Source organism: Corapipo altera, unplaced genomic scaffold (genome assembly GCF_003945725.1).
Source record: "Corapipo altera isolate COAL_440 unplaced genomic scaffold, ASM394572v1 45, whole genome shotgun sequence".
Taxonomy (NCBI): Eukaryota; Metazoa; Chordata; class Aves; order Passeriformes; family Pipridae; genus Corapipo; species Corapipo altera.
Genome location: NW_020884877.1, coordinates 3,215,324 through 3,240,445, shown reverse-complemented (window position 1 = coordinate 3,240,445; position 25,122 = coordinate 3,215,324). Strand labels below are relative to the sequence as shown.

The 25,122-nt window shown below is 39.4% G+C and overlaps 1 protein-coding gene across 5 annotated transcripts in view; it reads left to right on the top strand.

Moving 5' to 3' along the window:
* Nucleotides 1-25,122, top strand: part of HIBCH (3-hydroxyisobutyryl-CoA hydrolase) — a 50,649-nt gene that overhangs the window by 829 nt on the left and 24,698 nt on the right. Inside the window, exons 1-6 of one of the 5 annotated variants that reach the window (XM_027637216.1) lie at nt 8,108-8,126; nt 9,283-9,325; nt 10,115-10,255; nt 11,692-11,776; nt 12,754-12,834; nt 14,825-14,877. In XM_027637216.1, the coding sequence (XP_027493017.1) occupies nt 10,118-10,255; nt 11,692-11,776; nt 12,754-12,834; nt 14,825-14,877 (357 nt within the window). In that variant the 5' untranslated portion in view covers nt 8,108-8,126; nt 9,283-9,325; nt 10,115-10,117. Of the gene's footprint in view, nt 1-8,107; nt 8,127-8,352; nt 8,436-8,677; nt 8,859-9,282; nt 9,326-10,114; nt 10,256-11,691; nt 11,777-12,753; nt 12,835-14,824; nt 14,878-25,122 lie in introns of those variants that run through there. The other 4 variants (XM_027637218.1, XM_027637215.1, XM_027637214.1 and 1 more) reach the window with 4 other exon arrangements.

The window sequence follows — 25,122 nt, the reverse complement described above, 5'->3', positions numbered from 1 at the left end:
ATTACGATGAGACAGTCAAATACAGAAGTGAAAACTAAAGCAGAATAGTGAAAAAGCTACAAAGTTATTTCTCAATGTCTGCTTCTTCTGACTATTTGAGATATGTTGAAAATTGTAGGTTGCTATTGTCATTGAGACGTCAGACAGCTGTGCCTGCAAAATTCAGCTGTCTCTTACTAGGAGGGGTAACTCATGGACAGTAAATGTTCCAAAGGGCTCACAAAAGCTACAGGGGTGTTAGTGCTGTCACAGGAGGGGGAAAGCACAGAACAAATATGTTTCATGATTCTTCTGCTCGGTCATGGGGAAAAAAATTTCCATTAACGTTTCAGATTGAAAATGGATTTTTTTTTTTTTAAACGTAAAGTCTCTGCTTTCTTAGAAAATCATTTAAATTTAAATAAAACAAACAAAAGATGTTTCTTCTTGGTGCTGGCCAGAACTTTCTCTTCTTTATTTATGTCAGTAAAATCACCTTTCAAAATGTCTTAAATTTACAGAATAATGTCCCAGACTAATTCTACATGGTGTGACATCTCCTAGGCAGAAGCACAGCCTGTAATTACATGCTTTATTTCTTGGCAGGTCCCAGATTGAAACCCTGCTGTTAACTCCTGCAGTTAACCATACAATAAAGCACCTTCTCACTCCTAGAGCCTGAAGAAGTGCTCTTAGCAACAGTTCTATAAGGGAGTGCCTGCATTTTTCTTGGCAGACAGAGGTGTGTCAAAGTATGACTAAATCACATTGAGTTCCATGTTATTTCTGAAATAATTATATATATTCCCATACAGTGCTCTTAGGAGGATGCACCTCCATCCCAGCCTGCTAGTGCAGAGACACAGGGAGAGCTGGACAGGCTGGGTCTGGACAGGAGAACCAGGGGCATCATGAAATCCAAGAGTGAGATTACAGAGAGGAACTAATGATACTGGAGACCATGTATTTCCTGGTGAACAATTTTGATCTATATTGTGCCCTGCCACAGCTGCCACTGCTTTTCTTCATTGGGCAGTAATATCCCTGGGGAACTATGTCCATTCAGTAAGTGCTCAAGGAACCAAGTACTTGTCCCTGTCACGGCCACTGCAGGTTTGTTTATGATCCATGATGACCACATTAAAAAAAAAAAAAAAAGAAAAGAAAAGAAAAAAGAAAAAAATACAAACAAACACTTTTCCTTCTGACTTGCTACACATCCTTTCCACCAGATTAATCATTATGCACAGAGCTGGTAAACTGAGTTGCATTGAAGCTCATTATTAGCCCATATTGGATGCTGATAATTTATACTTATGAACAGAATATCTGCAGCAGTGAATGATATATGCTTATTCCTAATAGCTTAAAGGCCTCTATTTATTCTCCTGATCTATTTTTTTTCCCCATTTCTAAGTTCTCCAATTTGCTTTGCTGTCCTTTGCATCATTTGTGGCAATAAATGAGATATCTCTCCCTAAACAATGTTCTTCAATTCATTATTTTATGAACAGTTTTCATTGTTCTCCAGAATGAAAAAAAACCAGAAGGAAATTTTAAAAAATATTCTTAATATTTACTTCTAAAATCAAATGTAGATCTTTTCAAGGGAAAATTAATACCTTTGTGAGGTGTCAGATAAGAAACATGGAAAGGTTTGAATACACCACATCCATTTAATAAGATACTGTCACTCTGTCAGCCAAACTGCCCTGCTGAAGAGCCTCACTTTAATTTAGAGTAACAAATTCTTGAAATAAACATCTGAGGTGCTCAAATTCCTGGTCTGTCAGAAAGCTACTAATTAGCATCAAATGCTTTTGTGCTTAATTCACTGTGATTTTGACTGAAACAAAATAGGTAACTAGGCATTCACTGTGACCCCTGAGAGGGAAGCAGATGGTTCAAGACCACATCATGTGACATTCCAGCTGAACAACAGACAAAATGAGGAGGCCAGGAGGAATCTTACATACAGGACTGATTTAGAATAATTTTTAATGATTCTAAGTATTTAGGGTTTGGTGGGGTTTTTGTGTGTGGTTTTTTTTTTCTTTTGTTTTGAGTTGTGGGGTTTTTTTTACTGCTTCTTGAATAATAGAATTCCACTACAATAGATCATACAAGGAAAATTTCAGGCTAATGGTAGTTGGCAAGATAAGCATATAATCTGCATTTAAAATATGATGTACATTCATTGATATTAAAGGTATGAAAAGCACTACCTTTAAAGTTAACTGAACCAATGCTAAATGCAAGGTAGAATTACAAGCGGGCCAATGGTGCTTCAAAATGCTACTGACAAAGGAATTACTGCAATGTTTTAAAGTAAATCAGTCAAGTGACATGAACTTACTATTTGGAATATTGTTCCTCCTTAGGCTGGGTATGTAATTCCAGTAGATTATAATTATGAGTTACATAAGATTCAGTGGAAGGTAACGAAGATATATTAAAAATATTAATCACCATTCATAAATAAGACTTTAAAAAACACCGGGATAATTAGTTCCATTAAGGTTACATCTCCATTGATACTGCTATAGCTCTTGCTAACATAAGTCCATCAGCTGATCTGTTTTGTCATATGCAAATGTGTTAATTAGGCTTATTCATAACTCCCTTTGTTTCTGAGCTGATCAGTGGAACAAATTATGCTTACGTTTTTCCTTCCAACTCTTAAGGTTAAATCTCCAGAGCTACAGGAGTCAGACTGGTGGGGGACATGCACTGAAGTCAGCAAGCCCCTTTCCCAGGCTTCAGGTTTCTACTGACAAGGAGAAAATTAAATGCCCTGTGCAATTTTTTTTTTTTAGATCTCCCATACTTTCAAAGTCACATTTCATTATTTGGTTGTTATTGCATGTCTGAACCATTAAAGACCACATCCTGATATAAGATTCTGCATCAGTAACGTATATGGAAAGTCTGATGCTGGTGTGAAATCTAGTCAAAAATCAGCGTATGGGTAGAGTTTTGGACTGAGAAGAATGCATGCAACTAACTCAAGCTAGGACGACTATAACTAGGAATACATATTGTGAAACCTGTATTTCAGATAGATAAGTCAAAACAAGTCAGAATGTCAAAGCTGAAGAGGACCCTTAGTTCTTGGAGTCTATCAAGAAACAGCACTATCACTTTGCACTCTGTACCACTAGTCTTACAAGTTCTGCTTTCCTATACTAGTTCCACTGCTATTTTCATTTAATACCAGCAAAACACCTCAAATAATATCCTGTTAACACAGATAAGCCTGAATTTAATTTCTTTTAGAAGCACACATTTAGAGTAAATCTTGAATTAACTGATATTCTGGGACAGTGCTATTTCAAGAGGTCCAACAGGGACGGTATTTTGAAATACAGACCCACACTGTGTGAAAACCACGTGCCTTTTTCTCTTCCTACATACAGGCAGCTCTGACTCTCACAGAATCAAGCAGACACATCGAGAGCAGCACAACAGACGTGATGACACAACGGGATGCAACACAGATATCATTTGCTAAGCAGACTCCTGGAGTTTGGTAGGCAAGCTTCCCTGCCATCACTTGCACTACCAGGGAGAGGGAAACTCAGTTTCATTCTTTCCAGACCTGGGAAACTCAACCTTAAGAACTAATTATGCAGCCAAAGACACCCTCCGCAGTTAAGATATCCTTGGGGGATTTTTTTGGTCCACTAGAAGTTAACTGTCCTACCAAGAGAAAATTCACTTTCCTCTGGCCCCGTTCCCACACACACTCCCTACAGCTATTTCCACCCACGCCACAGCTCTTTTTAACCGTGTTTAAAAAGCTGAGAGCGAGAGAAATGTGCTGCTGCTGCTGCTGCTAGTGCTCCTCCTCCTCAGGTGGGCGGGTTGGTAGCTGGTCAGTTTTCTGCAGCATTTCTGATTGCTGAATGCGTGGGAAGCCAAGAGCGGGGAGGGAAGGAAGCAGCCCTCTTAGGGAAGGAGGCATATCAGAGCAAGTGGGAAGCAAATAGCCCCTTCCCACCTGCACATGTGCAATTATGTGCAATTGAAAAACTAATACAATAGATCTGCAAGCGCAGGTTTCCAAGCTGTGGTCCTAAAAGGTATCAAACAGCTTGGGTCTCAAAGCCAAATTCGGGGGTGACCAGATCTCTGGGAAGACAGCGTTTTTCACCCACGAAGAACAGGCTCGTGGGGAGGGAAAGGAGGAGGGAAGAGGGCGTTCCTCACAGTTATGGCTTTGTACGTAGGTGGAGGGTGGTTCGAGGAGCGGAATGACAGATTGCTTGTGGCAGCAGGGAAGAAAGATGTAGGCGGGTGTTTGCCCAGGGTCCCGTCTAACCCGGGGAGTACTGGCAGGGTGGATGCAGCATGAGTGCTATGTCTAAGCCGGGCTGGTGGGAGGAGAGGAACTCGCTGGTGGATGGACCTCGCTCGGATCCTCCCTCCCTGTCTCATCAACACGGCAGCATCTGCAGCAGCACCCAGCCACCCCCACACTTTCCCCCGGTGCCCTCTGAGGCCAAAGGAAAATGGAAAGTACTTCGCTCACACAGCTTCATTATGGATTTGCTTTCATCCTTTTCCAAACACTTCCAGTCCCCCACTGATAAGATGCAAATTAACTGTTGAAATAAAAAAGGGGGGGAAAAAAGTTGATTTTTTTTTTTTCCCTCCTTCCTCACACACTTTCTTGTAACAGGAGGAATTCACTCCTGCATGCCATTAGCTGTGCCCTCAGCCCAAATCTTTGGTTTCAGATGTTGCATGGAGCCCCAGGGAAGGCACTCTGTACAATGAGATTACTCATGTTACAGACAAAAGCAAAATTTTCCTTCTCCATATTTCGTAGGTGTTTGTGGTGTTTTAGTCCTTCCCTGGACTGGCCTACTGTTAGAGAGTGGAGGAACAGATTAGTTTTCTGCTTATTTTAAGGCTACTTCTGCTCTCAGTGACCTTACTGGAAGACTCTCCACCGCAGACCTGAGCCTTTAGTATTTGGCATCCAAGTTGGCACAAGGAAATTTCTGCCTGTGTCACCTGTGGAGGTGCTTTAGGGTGCTGCCAACTGAGACTGGACTGAGGAATAACAATGTGAGGATTGTTTGTCAGCACAGTAATAACGAGTTAGCAGGGATGAGCTGGAAATTTTCCCATTCTGTTCCTCAAGCCTTCACAGACTCATTTTTCCTTACCTTCACACGCTGTAAGGATGCACTTGCTATCCACACTCAGAGCAATTAGGTACCAGCTATTAGACCAGCAGAGGAAAAGATTAAATTTACAGCAAGCCTGGACACAGGAGCACAGGACAGGATGAAGTACTTGTACCATTTATTATCTGGTCTTGGTCAAGTACACGGGGAGCTCTCAGAGCCAACTAAGAGGCACAAGTTAATGATTAACTAGGGATATGCAGGTGGCACACAGAAAGCAGCTGAGCTGCTCTTGGAATCCTTCTAGGGAGCAAGAGTTCCCGCATTCTAAAGTTATTTTTTTTTTCTGGAAAAGAAACCAAAAAACCCCAGAAACAAAACCTGAAAACATCTGCTCAATTCTGAAGTCCTCCTACAGTCTGCAAGTTGTTTTCCCTTTCCAAACCTGCTGAGTGCACTGCCAGGAAATTTTTCCAGGGGGAGGAATTACAACCTGCTTATCCTTCTGGCTATTGCACTTGTACTCCCTGAGTTCCTGGCTTGGTTACTAGGTGTGCTGCTCACCTCCAGTATATCCAGTCTCTTGCAGCCCTCTTTGCCAATATTAAATCATCCATAAACTCCCAGGCTAAAGGTCATCTCATTCCACTTATTCTCATGCGACTCCATTATTTTCACTCTTTTTCCTATTTCTACTTATAGAAGTCTTTTATTTACTTTTCAGAAAACATTTTCACTTTGATATTCCACTCTGCAGAAAAAATGGGGTGTGCAGGAGAACTATGAAAAAGCAGAATGATATGCAAGTTACTTTTTGGATGGCATTGCAGTCAACTAAATGGCCATCTGTCATAAAACCACAATTTCCTAACACCTAGCACCCCCCTAAAAAAATATAGGAAAATTCAAGCCATCACCAGCATGTTTAAAAATGAAGAACACTAAGCTCAAAGAAGATGGCTCTTCTGTCACCACCCCTTCTTCTTGAAAGCAATTTATATTAAAAAAAAAAAGGAAAGGATTTTTAAGGAAACATTGAACATAAATTCAGTGTCACCACCATGGAAAGAAATCAGTAGCTGTTGCAAGACAATGCTTGCTGCTACTTCATTGCTTACAAATGAGTAGGCCCTGCTTTTGCCCTAAATCAGACCTACAGCTGGAATACCACAGGGAAAGGCTCTACACCATTATTTATACTGCACTCAGAGGGAGAATACTTTAAAATCAGCATAAGTAAAAGAAGAATCAGATCACCGACTTGTATTTTGGACCCTTGAAACAGACACCCTATGAAATCATGTCCTGATCACAGCCTTGCCCACGTACAAATGGGATTTGTTAAGAGATTTCCAGGGGTTTCAGGTGGCCTCCACCTGCTCTTACCCAAGGTTAGTTTCCTCACTCCCATTTCTTCATTTCCACACCACTGCTAGCAAAAAGGTTATCTGACAGAAAGGTTCTACTTCTATTTGTCTGTGAAAGGCACAGACTTTCAGACGTGGGATATGAAGAACAAAAATGTTACCTGCTTTTCAGACTCCCTGTTATTGGTTGTGCCTGGATGAGAGATGTAGAGCTATCCTCAAAAAAAAAAAAATTAAAATATGTATCTAAGTCAGGGTTCAAGTTTGGCAATTGGGATAATTTGGTGTCCTTTAGACTGGTTTAGATTTAATTTCATGGTACTTACTGTAAAGCAGCATACAGGGCTGTATATACTCAAGATGACTAATAAGCCACATCATTGATTATCATATAACCTTTAGGTGAAAGTTTTAATAGTCTGGATTGCCTAATGAATTCTGCAATTCATTACTTTGTAGTAGTCTCCCAGAGACTGCAAAAGCACCTCATGTCCTGTTCTCAGTTATTTTTTGTTCAGAGCATACAAGACTGAAAACTGAGACTGCATTAATACATAAATGTTCTGTATCTTTTTTTTTAATGCGTATTTAGTTTGATTAAGACTTTTACAACCAAATTTAATACACCCTGAGAGTCATTGCAATGGAAATGCCAACACAGATGACACTGCTCTAAGCAGGGGCTGAATCATTTCTCGAAACGAAGAGCAAGGTTGCCCTCTGGGGACTTTTTTAGAAGTGCTTCTGAGAGCTGGGATTTTTTTGTTCCAGCAAAATCTATTAGCTTAAAGGTTTTAAGATTGTTTGGATTTTTTTAATACTAATGTGAGTCAAGACAGCTGGTGCTAAGAACTTGCTACACCAAGAGATGACGAACCCACGTTTCTGCCTAGTGCACTTTATTGTCATTTATTCCATGGTTTGTCACTTTTCAGTATCAGTCTCATGCTGATCATGTCAGCCTGAGAAACAAAATTCATGGAATGGTCTTAGTTGTGGAAATCAAAGTGAATTTAGCACTATGAACTCCTAGCATGATGGCCATAAATTCCCAAGTGCCTTAATATTCTGTTTGGGTTTTTTTTTTAATGTAAATAATAATTAAAAAAAAAAAAAAGAGGCAATTTTCCCATTTGCAATTTCTGAGTGTTTATGCTGAACACACACATGCCGTATTTGAGCTCACAGCTGTCTGAGCTGCTGTCAGGGCAGTAACCATGCTAGTGCTTAATCCATGTATTCACCTTTATTTACAAGCAGATTTTAGTGCGAGGTCACATGAGAGCAGCTCCTTAATCCCACCTCACTCGCTATCCTGTGTCAGTAGCTGGGGGGGGGTGGGTGTGGGATAGCACAGGTGTGTCCACAGGGTGCAAAGGATGAAGAGAAACCAGGAGGTCTGAAATTAAGAAACCGGTTTTACTGCTGAAAAAATAACAAACCACTAGAATAAAGTTTCAGTCCACAAAGCTGAGCTCTGAGGGCAGTTTGGCAACGCCAGCTTGCCCCACTGTGGGCAGCAACAAGCATGGTTTGTTATTGCTGCAGGCAGCATCATTGCTTCACTGACAGAGGAGCTGTATCACCTCGCGCCCTCACACCTCCTGGCCTCATTCGGGACGGGGAACAGGTAGGAAAACCCTAGGTAAGGAACCTGCCTTTACCCGTGCAAAGGGGTTGTTCGGGGGGAGGGGGGGGTGGGGGCAGCAGGCGGCCGCCGACCTCCGGGCTCCCCCCTCAGGTAGCGAGGGCGGGAGGGCGAGCGGGGAAAGGGGACCAGAGGTCGGCGACCGCTCCTCAGAGCCAGTCCCGGGACTGCAGGAGCCGCTCCCGGTCCGGGATGCGGCGGCGTCCCCTCAGAGCCCCGCGCATGCGCCCGTCCCGCCCCGGTGCCGCTGCGCGCCGGTGCCGGCGGGGCCGCCATGGCGGGGCGGGTGCTGCGCGCGCTGCCCAGGTAACGGGGCCGCCCCGGCGGGCGGGAAATGGCGCCGGCGAGAGCCGGGGGCAGGCGGGACGGGCCGGCCGCGGAGCGCGGCCCCACAGCTGCTGTACCTCGCGACTTAGGCCTAGATTAGCCAGGCCTGGGCTAACTTTCCCGTGCTAAAGCGAGCATGCGATTTAAAAACAGCGTAGGATGCCGGGGCATTAACATATAACGTGTAGTTGGCTGGGTTTGTACGCTTAAGCTCCTCGTTCCAGGGGTCTGACGTCTGGGCAGCGCCATCGATAGCTGCCTTCCTCAGTGACAATTAAGAAATAACACGAGTGACACGGGCACAGAATGCCCTGGTGTGGATCTCTCCTGTCACCCACAGAAACTCGAGCCCTGTGGGAGCTGTTAGACAAACTGTGTAAATACATGTACACATGAGGGCAGGTTTGTGCAATGGAACCTTTGGAAATACACAAGGTTTTGACAAGACCGTGGTGGTTTTTTTTTTTTTTTTTTTTTAGTGCCAGTATTTAAACATCCAGAAAAAGGCAGTAAATCTTTAAAGGACACACGCTGTTAACTATCATTCATATCCCCCAAACCCTCTGTCTTTCCAGGTTCTCCTGATTTGAAAACAAATTAGTAGTTGACATTGGTATCTGCTGTCTATTTACTAGTAAGCAGGGAATTTGCATCTGTTTGGATAACAAAATTGTACCCTAATTTGCTTGGTTTTAAAAAAGAGAATGTAAAGCACTTGTGTTCAGAAATTTTTCTGCCACTGCTTTGCCTAACCCAGCAGTCAGATATTTGGGGATTGTGTGGCTGATTTATGGTTTTAGCTGTCTTTTTAATATTTCTGTTTTAGGCTGAAGACAGTCAACAGACTGCAAGTAATATTACAACATTTGGTAAGGACAGCATCTTGTTTGACTGAATAAGAAGCTTTCAGGACTCCTAACTCCCTCAAGACAGACAGCACATGCAGCTTCTAATGAGTCTGCTCACTGTGGTTCTGAAAGCTGTCATTTGTTGCTTAGGAACAGTATTGTCCACATCTTTGAGCACTTTGTTAAAAGTTTCTATTATATTGTAAATTAAAGCTTAATTATTTTGGCTTTACTTACCTTTATAGATAGTTTCTGTGTTAGCTTCCGTAAATTCCTTAAGTATCATCCCACGGTGAGTTTGAAATCAATTGTGAAAATAGTTCACTGATTTGTTCTCTACTGTTAAAAGTTACTTACAGACAAAGCAATTTGTACATCTGAGTGTCAAACTGCCAGTAGGCACACATGGCACTGTCATTATTCTAATCCTTGCAGGTATTTTCAGAATGTCAGTTTTAAGGAATTGTGGTTTTATATTGATGTTTGGGTGGTTTTTGTTTGGTTGGTTTTTGTTTGTTTGTTTTTCTTAATTTCACTTAACTCAAATGTCGTTGTTAAAAATGTGCGGCCAAAAAAGTTGCCTGAGATTTATTACTCTGAAGGCCTCGAACATGAAGCAGTTTCAAAAGAACTGCAAATAAAACTTGAAGCACAGTGGGAAAGTGTACAATTAGTATACAATTGCAAAATGCATGTTTTATGATCTTAAATAATGAATTTTAAGAATATATTCCCATAAACACTTTTGTATGTTACTCAAGTTACCTGACTGATGACACTTGCTATATTTATTTGGTTTTGCATGTACAGAAAATGTCAAACCAAACCGATTCAACAGCTGAAGTGTTGTTGGAAAAGAGAGGAGATGCAGGCATAATAACTTTGAATAGACCCAAGGCTCTCAATGCACTGAATCTTCCTATGATCCAACAAATTTACCCACAACTGAAGGTTAGTATTTCCACTTCTCCCCATCCACTATACATATCTCATTTGAAACCGATTTTTAAAGACAGTTTGACACTTCTTAGTATACTGATTTAAAGAATGAAAGTCTGTGTGAGTGCATTGGCCAGTGAGCTCAGATTTATTAGGATGAGAACAGACAGTTTCAGGCAAGTTAGAAAGAGAAAACATCAAAAAAACAAGCTGTCAGACAAAGTTAAATTTAGCATCTCCATGGATAAATGAACATCCATATTAGTACCAGAACTGAATTCAAAACAAGCATTTGTATGTTCCTTTAGGCAACACCCAGCTGGTCAGTTGGCATGCACAAATTTCAGTCTGTACAGTGGTGTTGCCTCTTGATTGGATGCATGTTTTGTGGGGAGGCTGCGTGGCTGAAATGAAAGGTACAAACCATTAGGAAGCAAGGTGCTGTCAGCATCATTCCTTAAATGAGGACTTCAGGGATTTACAGGCACTGTTTCCACAAGCTAGTGAAGTACTGTGAGATTTCAAGAATGCAAATAGTCCTTTTTAATTTAATGGTACTGTTTTATCATGTGCACAAACTCGTTAGATACCAGTTGGATAGTTGCCTGCCTTTTGGTATTTTAACAGGTGGTTGTGTTGCACATTTGTGCACTCCCTGGAGAATATTTAAAGAAAGAAATACTTAATCTGTAGTACTGAGTACCTTGCTTTGTTTGAAGCACAGCCTTAAAAGGTGTCATAATTTTAAGTGCAGTTGCTGGTATACAGAAATATCATGTTTCTTCTTTTATCTGGGTTCACTTGATTAAGTGACATATAAACAGTTTAAGAGGGAGGGTGGAATGCCTGAAAAAGGCATCTTTTTCTCTTACAGCTGTGCCTCTGCTGAAGTCAGGTACCAGTGCATTTAACTGAGGAGAAAAAAAATCCAAACCCCATAGTCTTTGTACCTGACAAAACATATGTGGACAAAGGGATTTGATCCATTCCTTCACTGGCGTAGGTTGCAGTCATTTTGGCAAAACCCATCAAAAATTTAAATGCTGATTTCTTTGCCTGGCATCTTAGATTTACACAACTTTCATTATTTGGCCAGAAATATCCATCTTCCATACTCCCAGCTTTCTGCCCCAGCCTTGTGTCCCCATTGGGATTGATGTCAGGCCCTGTTTCAGGAGGTGCTACCTTTCTTCAGAGGCTGGGAGCTCTGCACAGTTGTTTTTCTGAAATACAGGAGGCAGCTCTGCTGGTCTCGGATGTCACTGCTGATAAGGGCTCAGGGGTGGCAGAAAGACATTTAGCTCTCAAACTTCAGTTTAAGACAAACTATTTTTAAGTATGGATTGATTTTCTTTCTGAAAAAGTAAAAAAAGAACTATAGACATTATACAGAAAAAGCCTTTTTTTGCACACTTCAGTCTTACATGGAAACCTTTACTCCTTTTTAGACGTGGGAGCAAGATCCTGAAACTTTTCTAATAATTATAAAGGGAACTGGGGAAAAAGCTTTTTGTGCTGGAGGTGACATCAGAGGTAAGGACTATAGTCACTTAAACATTTGATATATCTTTGTCACTTGCTACTTTGCATTTATTTCCTTTTTTTACTGTGGCCTGGGTAAACAGAGGCTTGCTACACAACAGTAAGAGATTAGTTGTGCTGACTTATTATGACACCTTGATGTGGACATGCTACTTAAGTTATTTGTCAGGAAAAAGCTGTTGAGATATTGTATAAAAGAGTAAAAATTGTTATTAATAAACATTTTTCTGAATAACTAGTAATAGCAGCCAGTCATTCCTGGGGAGAGAGGGTTCTTGTCTCTACCTTTCTCTTCCCAGATTTTCATTACTGACAGCTTCTTCACAAAGAATTTGAAGGGTCCTAGTAGGTAGCTGTGATAGCACTGGATAATGTGTGTCTGATGTTTTAGATGGCTAGATGCAGAACTGACAGTGGTGATCAATGTATCTGTGATTATTTTTTAGCTATAAACTGTGGGAAATCTCTGAAGTGTGAAAATTAGCAGTTGTTCTAAGCTGTAGGTAAACAAGCAGCACGGGTTATTGTTAAATTATGTCCTGCTCTAATTGGCTTCTCATTCTTAGTATTTAGTCTTAATCAATTTGAAGTGACTGTTCTATATATTGATATGAAAAATACCACAAAGAAGAGTACTGGACATTAGGAGGAGTTCCATAGCATAGAAAAGGGACCACACTCTGACAAGTATGTGACAGAGTCTCCAGCAAAATACAATTGACTCAAACTTGAGACTTAACTTGAGACTGAACAGTCATATTTAAGTTTGAGCAAATTTTCTAAAATATAATAAAGCAGGATTAAGTTCTGTTTAATTGCTGTAGGAAAAAAACCCACTTATGTGACATTGTTTTCAGTTAATGTTACTTATATTTTCTATTAATTATTATTTCTATTATTACTTCTATTAATTATTACTTATATTTGTATTAAACTTAGTTATCTTCAGAATTTTTATTTCTCTTAAGCCATCACAGAGGCAGGAAAAGTTGGAGGTAAACTGGTGCAAGAGTTCTTCAAAGAAGAATACAGGCTGAACAATGCCATAGGTATGTTTGATAGCAGTTTCTGAAGCAGTACAGTTTCCATAACACTGGCTTTGAATGTAAATTTACTCTCTCTCTTTGCTAATCTATTAAAGACTGTGATAACATCATGGAGGTAGTAATTAATTTTTCTTTAACTGAGTTTCAGTACCAGTAGTGTAACATTGCATTTTTATACCTTGCATGCAGAATTTGTTTCTTTTGTTTGAGCTGTTGTGACAGCGACTTTATCTCATCCCATTGTTCTGGGTAGTTATATTTCCTCTATGGAAGAATTAAGTCTTGGCTGCAGACACTGCAGTTCTGTGGTAAGTATCATTGATCTGCCTCAAAGAAGACCTGAGCTAAAAATAGATATGTGGAAAATCATTAATATTCAGTCAGAAGATCAAATCATGTTAAGGCTTTCCATTTAAATAGACCTCATGAAAGACTGAGGCTGCATAACTCAGGCCAGGAGTTACCTGCTTTAGCTTACTGCAAAGAACTAACAGCAGAGACACTGCATGAAGTTTACAGGGGTAAGAGATAATAAGAAAGGATATTAATAGTTCAGGGTGAAACTCAGGAGTTGAATATTTCTGTGAGAAGAAACTATTCCAAACATACTTAATACATTTTGAGATTTTAAATATTATATCCAGTGTTAGTCCCTACAGGAGGAGAGGTGAAGGTGTTGCTTACGTTGACAGAAGAGCACAGTTATTAGAGTAAGAGTAATTTTTACTTTATAAAAAGTAAAGTTATTTTTACTTTGTTTGAGTTTCTAGGTCGAGCATGCTTGTTATGTACCTTGCCTTCTCCAACAGGAGGCCAGAAAAATAGTTTAAGGTTTCACATACTTGGAGAAAATATAGTATTACTATGGCAGTTGGACTTGATGATTCTGTTGCAAGGGTACTTAATTTAAAAGTCTGGGGTTGTTTTGTGTGGGTTTTTGTGTGGTCTTTTTTATTATTATTAGAGTGTTCAATATATATAATGCATGTAATTACAAAACCTAGATTTTTGATAATTTTAGTATGATTTTATTCCTTTAAGGCTGAGATTTCTGCCTTGTTTATACCTTATATTCTACAACTTAAAAATACACAGGGGAGCTGCTTTCACAGCATTGCTGTGGGAAAGGAATGCTGCTATAGAAATTTAGTTCAAAGGCTAGCATCTACAGCCCATGCATTAGCTTGTACATTCATGCAAGAACAAAGTTAAAACCACAATTCTGCTACATTTTCTAACTACTAATTTGAAGGATTGAACTGCCTTTTAAAATACTTTTTTTCCTTAAACAATGACCTATAGTTGTAACAGGAAAACTAGCAACATGGATGCAGGGGGTACGTGTATCAGCAATCTTTTCCAACTTTGTCTGACCTGAAAACACTGAATACGAAGGCAGCTGTTTCATTCTCTGGGAACATCTGAATCTTTCCATGAATGGTAATTGAAAACTTTGGGGCTTTAGTTTTGTGCCTCTTAAAGGCCCCAACAGATAAAGTTGATAGCTGATAGTGTGGTACTCAGGTACTCAACCTGCCTGCACCACATTCAAGGGTTGTAACATCCAACAGAGTTGGCAAGACAGAACATGTTTGCATTGTCACATTTTGACTGAAACCTGCCAATTCATGTGGCTTTGTAGCAAAGCACTGAAGGGCTGTTAATCCAGGCTGTGAGAGGGGTGAAAGGGCAACTGTTGTGTCCCAATGTCCTACCAAGCTATTTATAATAGCTAAATTGTCAGGTACTGACATAGCAAACAGTCTGACATTTGATAGCTTTATAATTTCTCTTACAACACTCGCCATAAGTCAGTAACTGGTGTTTCTTTAGGAGTTATATGAACAACCTTCATTATAAGTTGATGTTTTACTGTTTAAATTACCATTTATCTTCTGTTGCTCTTGCTGAAGTAACGTGTCATGTGGCAGGTAGCCACAGGTCCACCCTTTTGAAAAAGGTGCATGATTGTTTTTCTTTACATTTCTTACAGGCACTTGCAAGAAGCCATATGTGGCACTTATTGATGGCATTACAATGGGAGGGGTAAGTTAAGTACCTTGTTGCAATACCTGGCATAGTTTATTTAAAGTAATGTAATATTCTGTACTTGAGTCAAATGAAGCACACAGATGACATTTCAAACATTGCAAGAATAAAGATCATAGTCTAAGTCTTTGTCTCTTACATGTCAGGGTGTGCTGCTGCTCTTCTAGTGCTGCTGCTGTTCTTTGATAGCTAATACAAGTGCTTTCTCTGAGGATCTGTGCTGAGGAAAAGAGCAGAATCCCCTCACTGCAGGAACCAACCCTCACAAACGTTTTCCAAGTACTAAATGGGAGTTTGTAGATCGTACAAGAGCTGAGAAGAATTTTCCACTCAAAGTGTTTTAAAAAATAGAACTATGTAAAAATACAGGTAAAGGACAACTCTTTGAAAAATTGGGAAAATATCATACAAAGCTACACTTTAAAAGACATTCATAAGTTCCATATTTTTCCAGCAAATAATCTAATCTACTTTCCCACCTCTGTGAAAAAAACATGAGTTATAGGATCCTGATTCCAATCCCCCCACCCTGCCCAAGGTCTCACCTTATTAGTAAATCAACATGGAGAAGACTCAATCATGTTGCTACTTATACTTGGTGTTAATAATTTTTTCAGCAATTGTTGGCTTTAAACATCATAAGTAGATACTTCAAAGGGCAATGCCATGCTTTTTTACATGCTGAAATGCTGTTCTCTTCAGTTTGACATCTGTTGGATATATAGCAGGGGGTAGAATACAATAATCTTAAATTATTTTCAAGGATGAGTTTTGACAGTGGAGTCTGTCCCATGTCATTGCTTAGATTTGTATTGTTTTCTTGCATGTCAGCTTGATATGGTTCTACAGTCTATTTAAATGAAGTCTGTTGAAGGCAGGATGTGAGAAGTGGAACAGTACATGATCCATGACCTGTCATGACTCTTCCCTTTCCATCTTGCCTTACACATTTCATTTGTCTAATTTGGTTGTGGTCTTCTCAGCTGGTAAACACACAATGCTTTTCTTCCCCTTTGCTACCAAGCCCCAAAGATTTTGGCTGGAGAGCCATTCCCTCCCAGTGTAGTGTACATACATCATTTCCAGCATAAAGGAGACTAGTTTTGTAGCTCTTCTTGCAGGAAAAGTATTTTATTGACCATAGGAGACCTGAAGGTTTGTGAATAGGAGAGAGGGAGTCCATTTATTTTATGGAGTTTTGAATAATAGCATGGAAAGCTGTGAGTGAGCCAAGCTGCTCAGCAGCTGATGTCTTTTCAGAGGTCTGGAGATTGCTCGTTATGATTGTGCCCTAAGCAAGAATAGAATTTTGTCATTTGAAAGGAAAGTATATTTTTGGACTGAAAAGAGCATAATGGAGTCAAATGATCCTGTGTTACTGAGATCCTCTATTAGTTCTCTTTCCTTTAAAGAGCTTTTAAAAGACAGCAGTTAGTCTGAAACTTTAGTTGGATAACCAAATTTAATACAGGATACCCAAATTTCAGTAGGACTTTAACAGAATAATTGTCATTAGGGTTTGAATGAAAGTTTACTTGGCTTATCCTCATATTATAGTAGCAATTGTCTTTGTTTAGGGGTAAGGATCTAAGTTTTGATTGAGCAAGTACACAGCCTGACTTAGGGGGGAAAGCAGGTAGGTCTCAAGTTCCAGGCTACTTCTAAACTTTTTTGTTTGTTTGTTTATCCTTGAGTGCTGTTTGATTTGCACTTGTTAATACAGCTGCAGTTTACTCTGAGATAAGCTGCTTCCTGCAGGAGTGCACCATCAACACACTTCCCCCCACCCACTGGCAGTACACAGGAGCATCTACTGATAGTTTATCAGAGGAGGTCAGCAGTAGTATTTCTCCACACTGACTGATTTTTATCTATGTATTTTATGTTAGTTTTATCTGCTACACTTCTTCCTTTCAGCCACCTCTCCTGTCTGTCAGATTTGTGCTGATTTCTCTGAATGGACCAATGCTTACATGAGAAAAGTGCATTAGCTCCCACCTTTCCCCCACCCTCTTCTCTTGCCATTTTCAGCACTGGGAGCCCCATCACAACTGACATTAACCAAACTTAAAGCTTGCAGCAGCAGTTTTCTAGTGTGGTACAAATAGGTTCACTGCAGTGGGTTTTTATAGGTTAGAACTTCTAGAAAAGCCCTTGAACTTGTCCCAGTTGTACTGTCACCTTGTTCTGTTTGCTGTAGAGAAGAACTGTCCTACTGTAATTCTTCACTAGGACTGCATTCATTCAAGAGTTACTTTGTGTATTACATAAGAAAATGCTTTGTTTAAAAAATCACTCAGTCACTGGGTTCTGTATTTTTAACACAAGCAGGTCATATTTCATCTATTCCATATGCTCAAGATCTGGCTATCTTAGTCCCTGCAAGTCAGTAGGAGCTGGGAACATTTGTCACTTACAAACTACAGTAAATGCCTTTAAAAATGTACATTCAAGCCCTTGGCTTTAAAAGCAAGTAGTTTTAGCTTGAGGTTATAAGTCAAGGCACACCCCTTTAAACACTACAATTTCACTATAGGCCATTCATCTATGAATGAAAATGCAAGCAAGCCAGTCTCAACCTTGCTCAAAAAAGCAGCACTAAGCACAGAGTGCTTTGTTGTTCTAATTAAAAAGAAGTTAAAAATCCCATAATTGTATTAGAAACTCAGTTCTTATGTGCTTAGGTAGTAAAAGTTGCTACTGATGCACGGATACCATAGATCTGTGATGGTAAGACCTGGAATTGTTCATCCAAAACCTGAACCTTCGGCATTGCTGGCTAGGGGCTGGTAGATGGCTTTGAGCGCTTCGTTAGCCAACAGATGGGGCTGTGGAGCTTGTTCTCTGCACCTGGAGTGCTCCTGGAGTTCATCAAAAATTGATATTCAATATAAATGTATCTTTTCATCTTTTTGTACTTATTTTGTACTTATTCAGAGCACTAAGTTCAAGTGACAGAGCTGTTTGATGAAGCAAAGATGACTGCATTTTAATGAAAAATAGCAAAATGGGCTATAAATGCCACGTTTACTGCTAAAGGGTGTATACTATTGAAGGGAATGTACTGGGCATGTACTCTCATGTTGCTAAAAATTACTGTTCAGATTATTTTAGTTGATTTATATCTATAGATTTTTTATTTCCTTGAGGTTTTTTTTTTTTATATTATTGTCTGCCAATGACATCCTGCGAATGACAAATGACCAGAAATGGTTATCTTGGTTCTAGAAGCACCCCAGTCATACTGTGAGTTCTTTGGAGATGAATAGAAGTGTGCTTTATAAGCTCAGTCAAAAGCCAGGGGTTTAAATAGGGGTTTGGCACAAAATATATTACTGCATCAGATACTCTCTAACAGACTAAAAGGATTCATAAAAATGTACTTGAAACCTGTTTCAGAGCCAAATAAAGCACACTAGACAGATTTAAGTGGTAGCTTTCCAGTGATTTGGCTTAGAATTCAAGGTGAATATATGCTAGCCAAAAAAAAAAAAGAGAAAATCAGGGCATGGACTTTGGAAGTTGGTGTTTTTGGGCAAGGTCTTTTACTTAAACCAAGACACTACATCTAAGTTACTTGCACAGAATATCTTTAGGGTGACTGTTGGACAGTAGAATGTTTTTTTAAGAACTGTGTGAGTCTCTTGTGTAGTAATGTGAATGAAATATGTTAAGGTTTAGACTACACAAACGTGGGGAGCTGGGAGGAGCCTCAGGATTATTCTTTTGCAATTGCAGTAGGGTTAAGTACAGCTGGATGACTGCTTAGCTGATTTTCACCTAACGTGCTTGGAACTCTCCAACAGCAGCAATCCTGGTTTTTCTAGATGTCCCACCTGAGTGCTTTGTTATTCTTTCAAGCTAAGATTCCCTGGTATATAATTTAAGTCTTTAATACTTAATACTGTTTAATACTTTAATACTGTAATCAATATATTCTGTCTTAGTCACAGCTCTCTATGGACATTTTGAGATACTTACATTCCTTGCTCCTAGCCAATCTCTCTTTAATAGGGATAAGGATAGTTATTCAACCTTTACTATAGATTAAGTCTCTTGGTCTTCCTGCAATCCTCTGGAATCTCTCCCACTTGTGTACTTTACAGTTCATTGCCAGAGACCAGACAATATTTCAGCTGGAGGATTCATCAGCACCAAGTAGAGCAGAATAATTATCCTCCCTATATTACAGAGATATTCTGGCACAAATAGTCCATGTAAATAGCAGCTTCTGAAAGCATCCTGTGCTAGTAGGCCACCACTTCTAGTTATTCTCAAAACTATTACTCTTACCTCTTTCCTCCTTGCAGAACATAAACTTCCATCACAGTACCTTTCTTTATTGCTTACCTTTTACCAATTTTTAAATCTTCTTCCTTGAACTGAACTCACTTGTCAAAGAATCTGTCTTGCAGAGCTACCCTTTTCCTCAGAGACTACAAAGGAGACAAAAAAGTACTCCTTTTCTCTGGATTTCAAGAAACCTGAGTACCATATATCAGGTGGCATTGGGCTGATTAGGCTGCCCAGGTGTACTGAATCTGGGCTGAGCAGATTCCCACCTCAGCCCTTGGCTGCCTGTTGGTACAGACTCTGCCATAGTGTGATACCCTCAGTAGCTCTTTTCACAAGAGCATTATATTATTTGTATTGATTTCATGGTTGCTGTAAACCCCTGAAAACTGTGTGGGGATTTGTTCCACAGAAAACATGCTTGTCATCTCTGCATTTGATTTGGCTTTCTTAAGTGTAGTTCTTCTGGTATGTTAGTTTCTCCAAAGTGAGACTGTTTTGAATCTTACCCTTCAAAGTGTTTGCCTCACTCAAAAGGAAATTGTAAATTATAGAAATCTTTGTTATTTCATCATCCAGGCAGATAATGAAAACTTCAAATGAAGTGTCATTAATGAGTAGCTTCTGCATGACCTCAGCTGGGGTGCCCTCTCTGTTTGATGGCAAACTGCTGGTAACTCTTAATATTCTGTCAGAGGATGGTGCCCTCCATTTCCCAGTGATACCATCCAGGCTATGTTTCCCTGCCTTGTTAGTGGAAGGAACCTGTGCATCAGAAACATTGCAGTTCAAAGCACAAAGCTTTTTCAGAATGCTGTTTATTGAGTGACATCATTTTAATCAAGGCCTTATGCAGGTGTTCCAGAGAAACAGATGCAGCCAAATTCCTGAACCTACTCTATGGTTTGGAAATATTCATTCTGTTGTGCATCTACCTGTGCATCACTTCTGGAATACAGAATCAGAATTACTGCATCTGTCTGTGTTGCAGTAGAAGAGTGACTTAAGTACCTAACATTTAACTTTAGTTCTTTTTCACATTAGTGCCACTTAATTTTCAGCAATTTTCCAGATTCTGACATTGTTAGATTGTAAATCAGATCTCAGGATCTGATATGAGGGACTTGGGGGCCTAAATTTGCTTAGCTGAAGTTTGCATTTTTTCTCTGTATTATTATTCTCTCTTGCATCATGTAAAAATCTTTTTATCTTAGTAATGATTTAAGAAGAATTTGACTTTTGGAGAAGGGTGACTTTTTAACCCTCCTTAGGAATCCTCTTCACTTGTTTTTAAGCCTTTTACCCTGCTTTAATCAATAAAGACTTGTCAAAAATTTAATTAAGAATTTTTTTGAGTGAATTTGCAGTTTTCAGTTTTAGCCTGGCATATTTATGAAATTTTACTTCACACGTTCTGAAAAGGTTTTATAGTTATACGAGTTTGTTCAGAAATGCTTTGTGTATTTCCAACATTAACTCTTTATAATAATGTTCTGAGACTTGTGGGGAAAGACTGAATAGAGATTTACCTCATATGTGTAATTTTCCTTGGTAGCAAAGTTTTTCAGTAGGCAAAAGTATACACCTGACGTGCAAAATATTAGATTAACTGCAGTGGTAGTGAAATCAATCAGCAGGTTTTGAAAGTGGTTAAAAAAAAGTTAATCCCCTGTGCTCTTATGTGTATTTAGGAATGCTTACTGCCCAAAGAGTGTGTTGGCATTACAGTAGGAATTGGCCTGCTTCCCATCACTGCCTTGTATGGAAAAAAAACTTGATTGCTTCTTAGCTATTTGAGGTTCTTGAATGGAATAAATGGCCAAAAGCTGTGGAGGAGTTTGCTCCACAGGTATTACATGAAGTTGTGACATTTTTTTAGGAATCAGTATTTCTAACAGAAATCATTCTCAGTCACAGAAATAAGATGTTCACCTATTCTTTTCCATAAAAAGTATTTAAATAAAAATTGTGAGCCTGTGTCTGAAACCAAACTTAAAATCTCATCAAGCACTGAATATTGGCACTTCACTTTGTTTAGCTGAAGTGATTGAAGGCTGAAAGAAGGTAGGAAGTGTAAAGACAACAGACTGCTTTACTTCATTATGATCTCCCTTGAACTATGAGCTGTTAATAGACAATCTGTAGGAAAAGAAGCCAGACAAATATGATAGGCTGCAATCATTGCAGCTACTACATAAATGCTTAAGTTAGGTGTCTTTTGATATTCCTCAGGTGTATACTATAAAGGGGAGGGGGAGCTCCCCATTTTCCTTCACACTGTAATATGTCTTCCCATCTACTGGTTTTTTCTTTTTGTTGTTTTGGTTTTTTGGTGTTTTTTTTTTAATTTGCTTTTAGGATGTATTCATTTAAGTTGTGTGTATATAGCTTTTACTCAGAAATGTAGAGAGCAGCATTTGAGACTAACATTCAAAAACTAGGAAACATTAGAATTAACCATATATAAAAAAAATCGCACTTTTTTTCCCCACTTGTGATACAGGTTTTAATTAGAGGAGTGTGTATTCACAAGTGGATATTGCCCACAGAACAAAGCTGTTCATTTGTGGTTTAATTTGGGATGCAAATTTTATTGCAAAGTGTAGAAATTTTGCTTATTAGTTATTAATGTACATATCAATGGCTTGGAGTGACTTCATGAAAAGTTGTTATTTTACATAGCACTTCTATACTGTAATAGACATTATTACCCCTTTAACCTTTTTTTTAGAGATAGGAAACTGGAACCCCGAAATGTCAGTGCTCCTTGGGACTTCTCCCAATATTTTATAAATATGTCATGCCTCTTGTCAGCCATCATGCTCTGAAACTTGAACATCTTTGGATTCGTTTTAATTTATGCTCTGAAATCTGTCCTGAAGTAAAAGTAATTGTCATACTAAACCTAGATAAGCTGCTTTCCAGTTTTCTCCCTGCCTCTCCCCTCTCCCCCTCCCTCTGGTAACTCATGTGGCCCGTGTGCCACACAGAAGCTTGTGGCCTGCTTTGTGCCAGCGCTTCAAAGCTGAAGGCAGCTCTTTACTGTCAAACAGAATACAGATCTTGCAAGTGCAAACAAATCGTTGTGAGACTGCCTTGTGCACCAGTTAGCTTTTGCAAGGTAGGATGTTGCAAACAATGCTGAGGCAATCCTGACGGGGCTGGCTCTGTGCTGCTGTTACAGCGTGTTTACCATCTGGCGCCTGGGCCTGCCTGCTGGGCCCTCCCCTCTGATCCCGGGGATAAACGGTGCTCTTCATTTTGTAGCTAATCGGACTATGGCAGCGGCAGCTCTCGACATCAACAAAAAGTAACCACTGAAGGCTCAAGGATTTGCGCCTGATGTTATTCCCCAAAGGGTTTATCATGAAGCGCCGTCTTGAAAACAAGTATTTTAAGTTATGGGTCAGTATTGGTACAGTAAGGAAAACTCTTCCTCCCCTCTTCCAGCTCTGCAACGACTGAGATTTTTGCTGGCTTGTGCACAGATTTGTTCTTTCCAGAAACAATCAGACTATTTCTTGCTAAAAGTTTCACTATTTTTCTCTCATTCTAGACCTTCTTGTACATACCTAGTCACATATTGAGAGTTATCTCATTATTTTCCTCTACTTCCCTTTATTATAGATCAAGGAATAAAAGTTCTGAAGAGAATTATCTTTGCCTGCTTCTCCATCCTTTCATATTTCTGCTCATTTTTCTTAACTCCAGAAGAATTTGAGTGCTCATTTTCTCCTTGAGTTTGTTTTAATCAGTCTTACACTTTTTTTAAGCACTTTCTCCAGAGAAATAGAGCATCATTACAAAATCCCCTCAATTCACTCCTGTCATCCCAAATAACTGTGCTGCTGTTTAAACAAAGTTCTGTTGCACATGCCTGTCTTTAAGAACAAGAAGTGTTTCTTCAGTTTTAAGATAAAACCTAAAAGCTCAGTTATGCATTGATGCAAGTTGCTGAAACAGGTTCCCTCCCACTTGTCTGCCCTTCCTGCAGACATTAAGATGTCATGAGTTGGCCATAGAAATTTCTTGCAGTACCTACATTTTTTAGGTGATACAGAGGAACAAAGGGATAGAGCTGTCTTCTAGAGTTTTAGAAACAATAAAAACGCCAAACTTACTGTCTTTCTGAACACACGTGGTCAGTTATGTATAGGGAAACAACACTGGGATAAAAAGGATGCTTTCAAATTTAACACTAGAAAAAATTGCACTTGCCAGCAATTAATTACTTTTGCTATGGGCTTTTCAAATCTAGGTCTTATATCTTCTGTTTTCTTTCTGTTGCAGCACAAGTTTTGTGTCCGTAAAAAGTTGTGCAGATTATGATAAGTACCCTAGTAAAACCCGTTTGAGATCACTGATAAATTCAAGCTGTAGCAGAAAGATCAAACCAGAACTTCTAAAAATTCAGTCTAAATTTATTTGTTGATAAAGGACACTCACTGTGACAGCATTGGTGCACAGAATGGCCTACATATTTTTTTCCCCAAATTTCACTTTAAGAAGAAGCTGACCTAAATCATTACTATTAAAGTAGTTGGATCAAGTTTGTTTGAATACCTAGGGGTCAGAAGAGCAAGACTGAAACATCAGGTATTATTACAGATAATCTGTTTCCAGTCAACTCATTGTGCTTCTGTGTATCTGTAGGAATTTGGACTGAGAATCTCTAATATGTAATCTGTATATGGATATCAATATTTTATATTTTAATCATATTACATTAATATTTTATGTTTTAAAATACCACACTAAATGATTGAAAAGTTCACAAACCCCACTGGTTTTTGATGGCGTTTTTTAAATACTTGCACAGAATTGATTAACGTGTCATCAGCCAAAGAAAATGATATTCTAGGTCCAGATTGATCTGTTACATTGCACTGCTCTGGTTCACTGTGTTGTCTTCTCTGTTAGTATCTCCAGATAAAAATGGATTATACTCTTTGGAGTGGTCCATAACATTGATGAGGAACGTAGATTAATTTCTATTCAGTTTAAGATTTGTTGTGTCTGGATGCAGGGGGTAATGCTCTTACATCCATGATTTTTGATCTATAATTTTGATCCATGATTTTGATCTATAAGCTCCTGCTGCTTCCTGAATCAGCTCCACTCACTGTGCTGCCAACTAATGCTTTGGAAAACATTTCTGCTGCACCTTGGCTGTTCTTTCACATCTGTATGCAAATATATTTACCCTTTGTTGTCTTATGCTCAGTTTGTTTGTTGATTGCCACATTTCTCTTGTGGCTCTGGCCCTACCAGGAACTGTATTCTCATGCACTTAGTTAAAAATGAGTGTAATCACTGGATGGAACTGTTACAACAGGACTTTAGCTGCAGACAGTATCAATATCAGTATTATCAGAAAAGTGTTTGCTTGAACAGCTAAAAATTCTTTATCAGCCTAGTGAAGGTGACACAAGCAACATTCCTGAAGGCCTTTTCTGTTTGTATTTCTTTTATTCTGTCACTTAAGCTTTCCTAGGCAGTGATTCCTTCATCGTCTGAGTTCGGTTGTTTAGTAAATAGGCAAGTGTGATGTGTGGTTTTGCTGTGACACAGGTCTGCTTTTCTGTCTGTGAACAGATGTTTACACCATTTCTGTTCTTATCTATGTTTCTAATTAATTCATAAATAAACCCTACAGAAAGGTAGTTGTCATGGTTTAACCAGCTGGCAACTAAGCCCCACAGAACCACTTGCTCACTCCCCCACCAGCAGGACTGGGAGAGAATGGGAAGGGTAAAAGTGAAAACCCTCATGGGTTGAGATAAAGACAGTTTAATAGGTAAAGCAACAGCCACCCACACAAGCAAAGCAAAACAAGGAATTAATTCACTGCTTCCCAGTGTTCAGCCATCTCCAGCCATCACACATAATGATGAGTTGGGAAGACAAATACCATCACTCCAAACATTCCCCCTTCCTCGTTTTCCCCCC